At 42.1% G+C, this 15,848-nt stretch overlaps 1 protein-coding gene across 4 annotated transcripts in view; it reads left to right on the top strand.

Moving 5' to 3' along the window:
- The window catches only part of SFMBT2 (Scm like with four mbt domains 2), a 180,207-nt gene that overhangs the window by 103,284 nt on the left and 61,075 nt on the right, over nucleotides 1-15,848 (top strand). For all 4 annotated transcript variants that reach the window (XM_069547183.1, XM_069547182.1, XM_069547184.1 and 1 more), the window contains 2 exons: nucleotides 8,815-8,907; nucleotides 10,084-10,231. In XM_069547183.1, coding sequence (XP_069403284.1) covers nucleotides 8,815-8,907; nucleotides 10,084-10,231 — 241 coding nt within the window. The remainder of the gene's footprint in view (nucleotides 1-8,814; nucleotides 8,908-10,083; nucleotides 10,232-15,848) is intronic.

The following is a 15,848-nucleotide window of genomic DNA, read 5'->3' as shown; positions in this document are numbered from 1 at the left end:
CTTAGTCTCTCCTTAGAATAAAAAATGATTAGCTGGTGTCTGTAAATGAACGTGTGTTCTCTGACTGTGTTAATAGCCCTAGGTAAATGGGCTCGAACTAAATTTGTTTTCCATTGAGAATATCTTTGCCTTTTCTCATACATTCATATGTATCTACGTTTATTTGCAGACACACTGAGCTCAGAAGGTCTGTGTATTGGCTTATTTGGAAATCCACTGGCGTTGAATTTTTTTTACCATAAAAATCTCCGTATGTATTAGGAGTGCTGAATGACTCCTTTTGCTTCTTGGATCAGACCTAAAAACCTCTGCAGTATTTTAAGACCCAGCCTCTCTAACTGAATTTACTGTCCCACCTTCCCAGAATCATTTCACTGTCATCCAAAGTCTCATGATTTTTATATTCAAAATTAAGTTTCACACTTCTAAATCCCTGGGCTGCCAGTGTCTTGGTGGTTATGCTTTTTGATGCTACAAATAAAAACAGTGTTTGTTCTGAATTTTTTTTCTAAGCCTGCATCTTCCATCGTTGTTCTCTGTGAGTCTCTTCCTTCCGCCTTTTACAAAGGCAGTTTTCATTGTGTGTATTCTGTGTATCATCTGGTGGCCTGGTCTGGGGTGAAAGTGAAGTGAAAGTGCTCGTTGTTCAGTCATGTCTGACTCTTCCACCCCAAGGACTATAGATTGCCAGGCTCAGGCTCCTCTGTCCATGGAATTCTCTAGGCAAGCAAACTGGAGTGGGTAGCCGTTCCCTTCTCCAGGGGATCTTCCCTATGCAGGGATTGAATCCGGGTCTCCTGCATTACAGGCAGATTCTTTACCACTGAGTCACCAGAGAAACTCAGTGTGTGGTGCCCCAGTGGTTTTTAATGGATGCTGATCAAATGAAAGGATGAAGGGCAGAACACAGAATTGGAATGGATATTAGGAAATCATGTAGTTTTGATGGTTCTCCGATTGAATTCGCTTGCGTTGTTGGAAGAGGGTGTTTGGTATACCAGCGCATTCTCTTGGCAAAACTCTATTAGGCTTTGCCCGGCTTCATTCTGTACTCCAAGGCCAAATTTGCCTGTTACTCCAGGTATCTCTTGACTTCCTGCTTTTGCATTCCAGTCCCCTATAATGAAAACAACATCTTTTTTTGGGTGTTAGGTCATAGCAAACACCCTCTTCCAACAGTGCAAGAGAAGACTCTACACATGGACATCGCCAGATGGTCAGTACTGAAATCAGATTGATTATATTCTTTGCAGCCAAAGATGGAGAAGCTCTACAAAGTCAGTAAAAACAAGACCGGAAGCTTACTGTGGCTCAGATCATGAGCTCCTTATTGTAAAATTCAGACTTATATTGAACAAAGTAGGGAAAACCACTAGAATGTTCAGGTATGACCTAAATCAGATCCCTTACGATTTTACAGTAGAAGTGACAAATAGATTCAAGGGATTAGATCAGATAAGAGTTCCTGAAGAATTATGGATGGAGGTTCGTGACATTGTTTAGGAGGCGGTGATCAAGCCCATCCCCAAGAAAAAGAAATACAAAAAGGCAAAATGGTTGTCTGAGAAGGCCTTACCAATAGCTGTGGAAAGGAGAGAAGTGATGAAAGTGAAAGAGGAGAGCGAAAAAGTTGGCTTAAAGCTCAACATTCAGAAAACAAATATCATGGCATCTGGTCCCATCACTTCATGGGAAATAGATGGGCAAACAGTGGAAACAATGTCAGACTTTATTTTTTTTTGGCTTCAAAATCACTGCAGATGGTGACTGCGGCCATGAAATTAAAAGACGCTTACTCCTTGGAAGAAAAGTTATGACCAGCCTAGATAGCATATTCAAAAGCAGAGACATTACTTTGCCGACTAAGGTCTGTCTAGTCAAGGCTATGGTTTTTCCTGTGGTCATGTATGGATGTGAGAGTTGGACTGTGAAGAAGGCTGAGCGCCGAAGAATTGATGCTTTTGAACTGTGGTGTTGGAGAAGACTCTTGAGAGTCCCTTGGACTGCAAGGAGATCCAACCAGTCCATTCTGAAGGAGATCAGCCCTGGGATTTCTTGGGAAGGAATGATACTAAAGCTGAAACTCCAGTACTTTGGCCACCTCACGTGAAGAGTTGACTCATTGGAAAAGACTCTGATGCTGGGAGGGATTGGGGGCAGGAGGAGAAGGGGACAACAGAGGATGAGATGGCTGGATGGCATCACGGACTCGATGGACGTGAGTCTGAGTGAACTCCGGGAGATGGTGATGAACAGGGAGGTCTGGCATGCTGCGATTCATGGGATCGCAAAGAGTTGGACACGACTGAGCAACTGAACTGAACTGAACTGAAAAAGCAAAGGAGAAAAAAGATACACCCATTGAATGCAGAATTCCAAAGAAGAGCAAGGAGAGATAAGAAAGCCTTTCTCAGTGATCAGTGCAAAGAAATAGAGGAAACCAATAGGATGGGAAAGACTAGAGATCTCTTCAAGAAAATTAGAGATAACAAGTAAACATTTCATGCAAAGATGGGCACAATAAAGAGCAAAAATGGTATGGATGTAACAGAGGCAGAAGATATTAAGAAGTGGCAAGAATACATAGAAGAACTATACAGAAAAGAACATCATGACCCAGATAATCACAATGGTGTGATCACTCACCTAGAGCCAGACATCCTGGCATGCAAAGTCAAATGGGCCTTAGGATGCATCACTACGAACAAAGCTAGTGGAGGTGAAGGAACTCCAGTTGAGAACTTTAAAATCCTAACACATGATGCTGTGAAAATGCTGGAAAAGATCAGTTTTCATTCCAATCCCAAAGAAAGGTAATGCCAAAGAATGCTCAAACTACCGCACAATTGCACTCATCTAACATGCTAGCAAGTAATGTTCAAAATTCTCCAAGTCAGGCTTCAACAATACATGAACCGTGAACTTCCAGATGTTCAAGCTGGATTTAGAAAAGGTAGAGGAACTGGAGATCAAATTGCCAACATCCACTGGATCATCAAAAAAGCAAGAGAGTTCCAGAAAAACATCTGTTTATTGACAATGCCAAAGCCTTTGACTGTGTGGATCACAACAAACTGTGGAAAATTCTGAAAGAGATGGGAATACCAGACCACTTGACCTGCCTCCTGAGAAATCTGTAGGCAGGTCAAGAAGCAAAAGTTAGAACTGAACACAGAATAATAGACTGGTACCAAATACGGAAAGGAATATGTCAAGGCTGTATACTGTCACCCTGCTTATTTAACTTATATGCAGAGTACATCATGAGAAACGCTGGGGTGGATGAAGCACAGGCTGCAGGCAAGACTGCTGGGAGAAATATCAATAACCTCAGATATGCAGATGACACCACCCTTACGGCAGAAAGCAAAGAACTAAAGAGTCTCTTGATGAAAGTGAAAGAGGAGAGTGAAGAGTTGGCTTAAAACTCAACATTCAGAAAACTAAGATCATGGCATCTGGTGCCAGCACCTCATGGCACGTAGATAGGGAAACAGTGGTAGACTTTATTCTTTTGGGCTCCAAAATCACTGCAGAAGGTGACTGCAGCAATAAAATTAAAGACACTTGCTCCTTGGAAGAAAAGTTATGACCAACCTAGACAGCATATTAAAAAGCAGAGACATTACTTTGGCAGAGACGACCAACAAAGGTCCGTCTGGTCAAAGCTGTGGTGTTTCCAGGAGTCATGTGTGGATGTGAGAGTTGGACTGTGAAGAAGGCTGAGCGCTGAAGAATTGATGCTTTTGAACTGTGGTGTTGTCTCTGCTTGCTGCAACTAAACAAAAGCCCACACACAGCAATGAAGACCTGGCACAGCCAAAAAAATGAGTAAATAAAATTTTAAAAAGGAATTTGAAATTTGTAAAATTTCATCCCCCAAAATGACCTAAACAAAGTGAAAGTTACATCTGAGCAGAAAAGGATATGTTTTAAAATTTCCAAGTTCCTTTTGGAAATTTGGAGCTCATGTTTATTAATAAGATGTAATCAATAACTCAGTTCAGTTCAGTTCAGTTGCTCAGTCGTGTCTGACTCTTTGCAACTCCATTGACTGCAGCACGCCAGGCCTCCCTGTCCATCACCAACTCCTGGAGTTAACTCAAACTCTTGTCCATTAAGTACGCGATGCCATCCAACGATCTCATCCTCTGTTGTCCCCTTCTCTTCCTGCCTTTAGTCTTTCCCCACATCAGGGTCTTTTCCAATGAGTCAGTTCTTCCCATCAGGTGGCCAGAGTATTGGAGTTTCAGCTTTAGCATCAGTCCTTCCAATGAATATTCAGGCCTGACTTCCTTGAGGATGGACTGGTTGGATCTCCTTGCAGTCCAAGGGACTCTCAAGAGTCTTCTCCAACACCACAGTTCAAAAGCATCAATTCTTCGACTCTCAGGTTTCTTGATAGTCCAACTCTCACATCTATACATGACTCCTGGAAAAACCATAGCTTTTACTAGACGGACCTTGGTTGACAAGGTAATGTCTCTGCTTTTTAATATGCTGTCTAGGTTGGTCATAACTGTTCTTCCAAGGAGTAAGCGTCTTTTAATTTCATGGCTTTAACTTCAGTCACCATCTGCAGTGATTTTGGAGCCCAAGAAAATAAAGTCTGTCACTGTTTCTATTGTTTCCCCACCTGTTTGCCATGAAGTGATGGTACCGGAAGCGATGATCTTTGTTTTCTAAATGTTGAGTTTTAAGCCAACTTTTTCACTCACCTCTTCACTTTCATCAAGAGGCTCTTTAGTTCTTCTTTACTTTCTGCCATAAGGGTGGTGTTGTCTGCATATCTGAGGTTATTAGTGTTTCTCCCGGCAGTCTTGACTCTAACTTGTGCTTCTTCCAGCCCAGCGTTTCTCATGATGTACTCTGCATATAAGTTAAATAAGCAGGGTGACAATATACAGCCTTCCTGTACTCCTTTCCCTATTTGGAACCAGTCTGTTGTTCCATGTCCAGTTCTAACTGTTGCTTCTTGACCTTTATATAGGTTTCTCAAGAGGCAGGTCAGCTAGTTTGGTATTCCCATCTCTCTCAGAATTTTCCACAGTTTATTGTGATCCACACAGTCAAAGGCTTTGGCATAGTCAATAAAGCAGAAATAGATGTTTTTCTGCAACTCCTTGCTTTTTTGATGATCCAGTGGATGTTGGCAATTTGATCTAAGGTTCCTCTACCTTTTCTAAATCCAGCTTGAACATCTGGAAGTTCACGGTTCATGTATTGTTGAAGTCTGACTTGGAGAATTTTGAACATTACTTGCTAGTGTGTTAGATGAGTGCAGTTGTGTGGTAGTTTGAACATTCTTTGGCATTGCCTTTCTTTGGGATTGGAATGAAAACTGACCTTTTCCAGTCCTGTGGCCACTGCTGAGTTTTCCAAATTGGCGGGCATATTGAGTGCAGCACTTTAACAGCATTGTCTTAAGTTTTGAAATAGCTCAAGTGGAATTCTGTCATCTCCACTAGCTTTGTTCATAGTGATGAACAAAAGCGCAGTTAACTTCTCACATTCCAGGATGTCTGGCTCTACGTGAGTGATCACACCATCGTGATTATCTGGGTCGTGAAGATCTTTTTTGTATAATTCTTGCCACCTCTTCTTAATATCATCTGCATATGTATTCTTGCCACCTCTTCTTAATGTCATCTGCATCCGTTAGGTTCAAACCATTTCTGTCCTTTACTGTGCCCATCTTTGCATGAAGTGTTCCCTTGGTATCTCATTTTCTTGAAGAGATCTCTATTCCTTCCCGTTCTATTGTTTTCTTCTATTTCTCTGCACTGATTACTGAGGAAGGCTTTCTTATCGTTCCTTGCTGTTCTTTGGAACTCTGCATTCAAATGAGTTGATCTTTCCTGTTCTCCTTCACTTTTTGCTTCTCTTCTTTTCACAGCTATTTGTAAGGCCCCCTGAGACAGCCATTTTTTGCTTTTTCACATTTTTTGGTGGGGGGATGGTCTTCATCCTTTTTTCCTGTACAGTGTCCCGAACATCTGTCCATAGTTCTCCAGGCACTCAATCAGTTCTAATCCCTTGAATCTATTTCTCACTTCCACTGCATAATTGTAAGGAATTTGATTTAGGTCATGCCTGAAAGGTCTAGTGGTTTTCCTTATTTTCTTCGATTTAAGTCTGAATTTGGCAATAAGGAGCTCATGATCTGAGCCACAGTCTGCTCCCAGTCTTGTTTTTGCAGACTTTCTAGAGCTTCTCCACCTTTGGCTGCAAAGAATCTAATCAATCTGATTTTGATATTGACCATCTGGTGATGTCCATGTGTAGACTTTTCTCTTGTACTGTTGGAAGCGGGTATTTGCTGTGACCAATAGACATGGATATTTGAGACCAGAATATAAATGACCTGCTTATGGTTGCAAGTAGCCCCTCAAAATATTCAGTTTCTTTCTTTCTTTTTTTTTTGCAATATATTAAACAAGAAAGCTCAAGAGTTTTCACATAGGTTGGAACAAAACCAGATGGATTTCCATGAGTAAGAAATTTGTGTGCTTGCAACTGAATCCTAGTAGAAAAAATTTAAGTGTAGGAAACCTAAGTTGTGATTCACAAAGGAAAACTTGTTTCTCGACCTTTTTTCACTAAGCTTTATTTTAAAATATTTTTTGTCATCAAGACAACGTGTTGCTAACAGTATTTTAATTGTTTAAAAATGTTCATGTCATTAATAATTTATTTTCATTCCACATGTGACTACATATGGTTTTGATGTGGGTGATATTTCTTAAGTATGAACAGAGGGGAAGATGTTCAGAGGTTCACAGAGGCATACAGGGACTCTAGAAAGATGAGAGTGTGGTAGGTACACAGAGGGATCCCCTCTTAACCTAGATGCGCAGTTTAATTCAGGATGCTCTGAAATCATTGACAATAAGGATTTATTATAGAATCCACAGCCTTGGAGAGAGAAGATTGTCTGTGGACCACATTTCTGTCCAAGACTTAATGCTTTATTCCTAAGGAGCAGAAGGTACCTCTAGACACCTATGAGTAAAATGGGGCAGCAGGTTGTTGCGGTTGTTCCGATGCCAAGTCATGTCCAACTCTTTGCGATCTCATGGACTGTAGCATGCCAGCCTTCCTTGTTCTCAATCTCTCCCAGAGTTTGTTTAAACTCATGTCCATTGAGTCCGTAATGCTATCTAACCATCTCATCCTCTGCTACCCGCTTCTACTCCTGCCCTCAGTCTTTCCCAGCATCAGGGTCTTTTCCAAAGAGTCAGGTCTTCATATCAAGTGGCGCAAAGTATTGAAGCAGGTAAGGGGCAGTTATTAGTGTAGGGTTCCTGTGCATTAAAAGATTTCCACCCCAGCATTGGGAGTTGTGATTGAGCAACCTTCTGGTGGGGCTTGGAGCCGAGACAGGGATGGATGTGAAATTGGCTGAAGACTTCAGGTCAGTGGTCAAGGTCACACGGAGAGCTTGGGACAAATTAGACATTTGGGATTAAAATATACACATTACTGTATATAAACTAGATAGATAACAAGGACCTACTATATAGCACCAGGAACAATGTTCAATTTCTTGTAATAATCTGTAATGGAAAAGAATCTGAAAAAGAATTCGCATGTGTTTGTATGTGTAACTGAATCTCTTTACTGTACACCTGAGACTACCACAACATTGTAAATCAACTATACTTCAATAAAAAATTTTTTAAAATCCACTTTACATTGGCAGATCAAAGGAAGTCATAGATCCCCAGCTGCGTTTGTACTTCTCACACCCAATTGATGTATTTAGAAACAGCAGGATTTACTTGCAGCACTTATTTCCTCAGGGACAGCCTGCAAAGACATTTATTTATCCACTGCTGTTTATAAAGACCGTGAGTTACGAGGTGACCTCCATCTCGGCAAGATAAATCCTGGTGGCCAGAGTCCCACCAGCCTCATCTGTTGCTGGGTAGCTGAAGCAGTGACTGAAATGTGTTTTCTTGAGAAGGCAGGAAGGCTCTGCTCACACACACAAGGCTTTGGTGAATTGTCTATAAAACTGCCAGGCACCTATTAAGTGGGGGGGTGTAGCTCATCTTTATAAAGCAGGAGGCAGGGTCTGATTGGGTGCTGGGCTGTTTCAGGGTGTGTTGTCTCCACTTTTCCAAGAACCAGTATCAGTACCCATCACTGATACTGAATGCAGAGAAGACAAGCTGTATCCCCCCACCAGATCCTCCCCGAAGTCTGCGAAGTAACTCCAGTAGCAAGAGGCCACCTTTTCCAAGGATGCCCCTGCTGTGTTTTACATGACTGGTTGTTTCCATTACTGTGCTACATGTCTGTCCATGATAGGAAAATCAAAACCATGTGGTGTGTTTTTTTTTTTTTAATTGTGCAGTACAAAATTTCAGTATGGCCACCAAGGCTTGTTTCTCCCTTGGAAAAGCAATGAAGCCTGCAGAAAATAATTAAATACACGATGAAGTGAAGCAAAAGTCACTCAGTCGTGTCCGACTCTTTGCAGCCCAATGGACTGTAGCCTGCCAGGCTCCTCTGTCCATGGAATTCTCCAGGCAAGAATACTGGAGTGGGTTGCCACTCCCTTCTCCAGGGGATCTTCCCAACTCAGGGATCAAACCCAGGTCTCAGACGTTGCAGGCGGATTCTTTACTGTCTGAGCCATCAGGGAAGCCCCAAACACGTGATATCTTGCCATAATTAGAGGCTGGAGTGGGTTAATTATTTCAGTCTGTTGTAGGTGACCCACTAAAACATTCAAAGCAAGCATCTGGACAGTTACCGAGTTAATTTACAATCCAAGTCTTTTTAACAGTCTCAGTCTTTTCCCTGCAGGACCATGCAGATTTGAGAAGCCATTTCTTCACAGTTGGGATGAAGCTAGAGACTGTGAACATGAGTCACATTTGCCCTGCATCCGTGACCAAGGTGAGCATCCCTCCCCTGCTCCTGACCTCCACCTCTGGAGTGGATCACATCATAAGTCTTTCTATTCCCAAGCCAACCCGAGGGAATAGGCTCAGTGCCAGGTAAACCCAGGAAAGAGGGCTTCCTCTGCAGCCCAGCCCTGTCTTAAGCTCCCGTTTTGGTCACTTACATCATGGAGCGAGTTTGATCAGGTGCCTCCTCTTGGAATGGGTGGGTGAACATCAGTTGTCCTCTGATAGTACAGAATGCAGAGGCTTGTGTCCTAGAGGAAGCTGCCGACGAGAAACTGAGTTTATAGCAGTGAACTCAACCACTGAATATGTGCCACCTTCTCTTATTAACCGCATGATACTGAGCCTACCATTTGTCTGTGCTCATGAAAAGAACTGCTGATAAGTTTGCATACGTAGTATTTGTACTAATAATTGGGCTCCTCCTGCCACACTGATTATAGCCCATGTGATCTATTTTGAAAATACTTGCAAATGGTGATAAGCAAAGTCCTGTTTCCGGAGTGAGGGGGCAGAGAACACTTCACTTCCTTTCTTTCATCTGCTTTCACCGATTAAAGGAAAAGTCATACATCTACAGTTCGCAGATTTAAAATGAAAGTACCATTTCATGTAAAGACATTTTTATTAACGAGCTGATAGTCTTTTAAGATTATAATTTCCCTTCCCCATCAAAGACGTCTCAGTCAACTCACCTATCCTAACATCTTAAGTATGTGTTTCTACTTTAAATACACACACACACACACACACACACACAATTTATTGGAGGAAGAAATGTCAACGCACTCCAGTGTTCTTGCCCAGGAAGTTCCACGGACAGAGGAGCCTGGCAGGCTGTGGTCCATGATGTCACTGAAGAGTAAGACATGACTGAGGGACAGAGCATATCCACTATTTATATCATTTTATAAATGGTGGAAGAATCCAGCACATTTAGATTCTAGCCAACATGCGTTTTAGTTCCATTAGTATGACCGAAATGATCAACTTAAACTTTTTCATGACTGGACCACTTTAAGAATATGTATTGAAACAGCAGGTATTGCTGGGACCATTTGGGTGAAATATATGTACTTCATTTGAAAGCTGTGCCAGTCTTCCTCGGAGCATTATTTGTTCGTCTCAAGGAATTAACCCCGGGCGCTGTTGTCTTTTCTTTCAGGTTTTTAACAATCACTTTTTTCAAGTGACGATTGACGACCTCCGACCAGAGCCTAGTAAACTCTCGATGCTGTGCCATGCGGACTCTCTGGGGATCTTACCCGTTCAGTGGTGCCTTAAAAACGGAGTCAATCTCACCCCTCCCAAAGGTTTGTGTTTTGGGAAAACTGACAGCGTTTGGGTGGTTCAGGAGGACTTGTATTGTCAGCAAAGTGATGCCTTTGTTGATGTGGAGACGTTTATGCCATAAACATTTCAGACGCAGTGGGAAAACAGTGGGTTTCTTGGTTAGCTTGACATAGGGTCTGTTACGGCTCCTTCAGGCTTCCCAGGTGGTGCTAGTGGTAAAGAACCTGCCTGCCAGTGCGGGACACAGAAGAAATGCAGGTTTGATACCTGGGTCGGGAAGATGCCCTGGAGGAGTACGTGGCAACCCACTCCAGTACTCTTTCTTGGAGAATCCCATGGACAGAGGAGCCTGGCGGGCTCTATGCGGTCACACAGAGTTGGACACGGCTGAAGTGACTTAGCACACACGTGCACACACACACAGCTCCATCCCCTGAGGAGGCATGTGACCCTGGGCTCCTCTGTGAAACATTGCTACCCTTCTGTTATTGTACGATTGACAGCTGTGTTTCTGCTGTGTGGTGAGAGAGGGTACAGAATTGCCAAGTGATTGGGATTAAAAACTGGAACGTGTCTGAGCTGTGGCTTTAAAAAGGCAGCAACCTGCTAATGAAACATTTCTCTAAAATGGTATTTCCAATAAGTTGACTTTTCCCTAGAGCCCAGTTGCTCTCAGATTTTTAGCACTTTGTTTCCATAAGACATGACAGTAATTAAGTTGGGAACCAGGTTGCATTCAAGTCCTCTTGAATTGAGACCCGTAAACCATAGTATGACTGAGTACCGTGCTGTACTTTACAGATGTGATTTCTTGTCCTTGTAATTCTAAGGTTTTTCCAGGGAGGATGCAGAGAGATGAAAGGTGAGAAGATGGATAGGAAAAGAAGGGGAATGAAGGAAGAGAAAAGAAAACAAGAATAGAGAACTTAAGTTCCAGGGAGATTTTGACAGATAATCTCAAATGAAACAGGGCTTTTGTGCTCATCTCTTCAGATCTCCGGAGACTGGGTTATATGTACATCAGTCGTGTTGCTCCTCACTATTGTGGAATGACTGTACTTTGCTGGGCTTTTATCCTAATTCATCCTCCAGTGTCAGCCCCGTGGAAGAGATGCTTTTGAATTATTTCCATCTCGGCCCTTGCTTCTTCTCATTGACGTTCTGCAGTAATGGAATTCAGCCTGATTATAATGTTTCTCCAAAACACTGCTTCCAATGTTTCCAGTGCAAAATTCATCGAGTCCTCAAAAATGAGGATTTCCCTACAAGGAGACTTAGTTCCAGGGAGTTTATGTAACCTGCCCAGGACCCTACACTTAGTAACAGGACAGGTGGTCAGGCTTCTGATTCTTTGCTCAGTTATGGGTGGTGAAGATTAGGATCCCATGGCCTCTGTTTTTGTGTCCATTTGGGTGCCTGTGGATGACTCTGCAAATCAGTGTGCCTCAGTTTTCAAGACTGGTAAATGGGGGCACCCCTGGTACTCCACAGATATTCTATAGCAGGGATCCCTGACTGCTGGGATCTGATGCCTGATGCTCTGAGGTGGAGCTGATGCAATAATAATAGAAGTAAAGTACACAATAAATGTAATTCACTTGAGTCATCCAGAAACCATTCCCCCACCCCTGGTTCATGGAGAAACTGTCTTCCATGAAACCAGCCCCTGGTGCCAAAAAGGTTGGGGACCTCTGCTGTATAGAATCAAAGACGTGATACAAATCCCAGTGTTCTTATAATTCTTTACGTGACAGTACAAGCTCTGTGTTGTGTGTGTGCATGCTAAGTTGCTTCAGTCGTGTCTGACTGCTTGCTATGCTGTGGACTGTGGCCCACCAGGTTCCTCTCTCCATGGGGATTTTCTAGGCAAGGATGCTGGAGTGGGTTGCCATGTCTTCCTCCAGGGGATCTTCCTGACTCAGGGATCAAACCTGCATCTCTTACGTCTTCTGGATCGGCAGGCGGATTCTTTACCAGCAGTACTACCCCCCCCCAAGCTCTATGTTATGAACCATCTACTGGTTCAGGCAAGAGAAGTCTTTTCCTTCTGTGAAATGTCAGCAGCTGGCCAGTTGTAGAGTTGGAAAGCCCTCTGGCCATCTTTGTTTCTTCCCAACTTCTAGTCAAAATGTGTGTGTGCAGACGAGTCTCTTGTCATTGAAGAAAAATGTCACAGATATCTAAAATGTGGCTTGGTTGGACTTGAAAATTTTCGAGTTTGTTCCTAGAAAAATAGGATCTATTTAAGAATTTAAAAAAATGAGTTGGGTATTTCCTCACATAGTTTAAAAAAATAGGAAAAACATTTAAAATATCTGCATTTTGGATGTTTGATTGATGGATGGTAGAGGTATAACATTTACCAGGGTCTTGAGAATTTTTAAATATGTTTCCAAAAAGAGATTATTCACATAGCTTGGAGCTTTACTAGTAAAATGGATGTGCCTATTTTGATAATTGCATTTTATGATACTAAGAAAATTGTTTTATATTAATATGGTTGAACTCTTAGATGTGCAGTGAAATGACGGTACAAATTTTTTTATAATATTAAATATATTTTTTTTAATTTTAAAATCTTTAATTCTTACATGTGTTCCCAAACATGCACCCCCCTCCCACCTCCCTCCCCATAACATCTCTGTGGGTCATCCCCATGCACCAGCCCCAAGCATGCTGTATCCTGCGTCAGACATAGACTGGCGATTCAATTCTTACATGATAGTATACATGTTAGAATGCCATTCTCCCACATCATCCCACCCTCTCCCTCTCCCTCTGAGTCCAAAAGTCCATTATACATGTCTGTGTCTTTTTTCCTGTCTTGCATACAGGGTCGTCATTGCCATCTTCCTAAATTCCATATATATGTGTTAGTATACTGTATTGGTGTTTTTCTTTCTGGCTTACTTCACTCTGTATAATCGGCTCCAGTTTCATCCATCTCATCAGAACTGATTCAAATGAATTCTTTTTAATGGCTGAGTAATACTCCATTGTGTATATGTACCACAGCTTTCTTATCCATTCATCTGCTGATGGACATCTAGGTTGTTTCCATGTCCTGGCTATTATAAACAGTGCTGCGATGAACATTGGGGTACATGTGTCTCTTTCAATTCTGGTTTCCTCAGTGTGTATGCCCAGCGTGGGATTGCTGGGTCATAAGGTAGTTCTATTTGCAATTTTTTAAGGAATCTCCACACTGTTCTCCATAGTGGCTGTACTAGTTTGCATTCCCACCAACAGTGTAGGAGGGTTCCCTTTTCTCCACACCCTCTCCAGCATTTATTGCTTGCAGATTTTTGGATCGCAGCCATTCTGACTGGTGTGAAATGGTACCTCATTGTGGTTTTGATTTGCATTTCTCTGATAATGAGTGATGTTGAGCATCTTTTCATGTGTTTGTTAGCCATCCGTATGTCATCTTAAGCTTTTTATACCTACCCTTCAGCCATAATTATGACTTCTCTGTCACCTAAGTATTGGTGATTTTTGGTAAGATGAAATTGTCTTCATGTAGTCCTCCAGACCGTTCCTTCCACTTTTGAAACTGAAGCATATCTTTTCTAGGAGGAATGTTTCTCTATTGGTATTATGTATCATTTGTAAAATACTGAGTAATGGTGATTAGTATTTTCCAATAAGAAAATCTCAGTGATAATCATTTTTTAAACCCTTAAAACAAGAAGTGATCCATCAGTAATCTTTCAGTTCAGTTCAGTTCAGTTGGTCAGTCATGTCCAACTCTTTGCAACCCCATGAATCACAGCACACCAGGCCTCCCTGTCCATCACCAACTCCTGGAGTTTACCCAAACTCATGTCCATGAAGTCAGTGATGCCATCCAGCCATCTCATCCTCTGTCGTTCCCTTCTCCTCCTGCCCCCAATCCCTCCTAGCATCAGGGTCTTTTCCAATGAGTCAACTCTTCGCATGAGGTGGCCAAAGTACTGGAGTTTCAGCTTCAGCATCATTCCCTCCAAAGAAATCCTAGGACTGATTTCCTTTAGGATGGACTAGTTGGATTTCCTTGCTGTCCAAGGGACTCTCAAGAGTCTTCTCCAACACCACAGTTCAAAAGCATCAATTCTTTGGCACTCAGCTTTCTTCACAGTCCAACTCTCACATCCATACATGACCACTGGAAAAACCATAGCCTTGACTAGACAGACCTTAGTTGGCAAAGTAATGTCTCTGCTTTTCAATATGCTATCTAGATTGGTCATAACTTTCCTTCCAAGGAGTAAGCGTCTTTTAATTACATGGCTGCAGTCACCATCTGCAGTGATTTTGGAGCCCCCCCAAAATAAAGTCTGACACTGTTTCCACTGTTTCCCCATCTATATCCCATGAAGTGATGGGACCAGATGCCATGATCTTAGTTTTCTGAATGCTGAGCTTTAAGCCAACTTTTTCACTCTCCTCTTTCACTTTCATCAAGAGGCTTTTGAGTTCCTCTTCACTTTCTGCCATGAGGGTAGTGTCATCGGCATATCTGAGGTAGTCTTTAGGGGTTGTCTTTTGGCTGTAGGACTGTTGTCTTGAGATGGTAGAGCTTTTACATATAATCCAGTAAGAAGAAAAGCAAAAACTTATATAGGTTTATAAATACGAGTAGATACTTAATGATAATAGAATCATGCCTTTTATGTGAACTCATCATAAGAAGAGAAATGCCCAGTAAAGTCATACTGAGATGGCACGGATTTCTCAGATGAGGTGGATATCCAAAAGAGAAAGGAAGAAGCAGCTCTGTTTTGATGGAGTATGGAGGGACAGGTTCTCTCAGACTTGCTGGCAGGAATGCAGGTAGGTGCCAACTGTATGCAAGGCAGTTTGGGAAGTTTTACCAAAATTACAGATGCATTTAGCTGTTGACTTAGCATTTCCACTTCTGGGAATTTCTCCTAAACCTACAATGTACTGATAGTATGCATAGAAGTTTGGTTATTTTTGCAGCATGATGTGTAATAGCAAAAGACTTGGGAAAATCCACATGTCTCTCTGTATGGGGTTGGTTAACTCAATTTTAGGTGTTTATATAGTGAACACTGTGCAGCTGTTGAAAAGAATGAGGCAGATCTCTCCGTATTGACCTGAGATGCTCTACAGGGTGTGCTGTGAGTGGGCTGATCAGTGGGTTACAGTACCATGCCTTTATTGCTAGAAAAGAGGCTAGTAAGGGTGTATATTGTTTCTTTATGTATTGCTGCGTTGGGTCTTGGTTGCAGTGAGCAGGTTTTCCTCTGGTTGTGCAGCACGGGTCTAGTTGCTCTGTGGCATTCGAGATCCTAGTTGAGCCCACATTCGCCTGCATTTCTTAACCACTGGATCACCATGGAAGTTCCAGGATGTGTATTTATGTTTGCACATATTCTTGTAAAAAGAGTCTGGAAGATTATGTAACAAATTAATGAAAATGATGACTTGTATTTGGGAGCCTAGGGTATGGAGGTGGCAACCAGGGCAGCCAGGAACCCAGGGCAGCCAGGAACCAGACTTTTAACAGAATAGTTTTTAACTATTTTTATTTTTTATTTTCTCTTTGCTCTACATGAATGTTTTATTTATTCAAAAATGATTATATATTATTATAAAAGGGTTTTTATAACTGAAAGTGGTACTAGAGATTAT

This window comes from Ovis canadensis, chromosome 13 (assembly GCF_042477335.2).
Source record: "Ovis canadensis isolate MfBH-ARS-UI-01 breed Bighorn chromosome 13, ARS-UI_OviCan_v2, whole genome shotgun sequence".
NCBI lineage: Eukaryota > Metazoa > Chordata > Mammalia > Artiodactyla > Bovidae > Ovis > Ovis canadensis.
The sequence above is the reverse complement of the archived record's forward strand: the minus strand, read 5'-3'. Positions and strand labels throughout refer to the sequence as shown.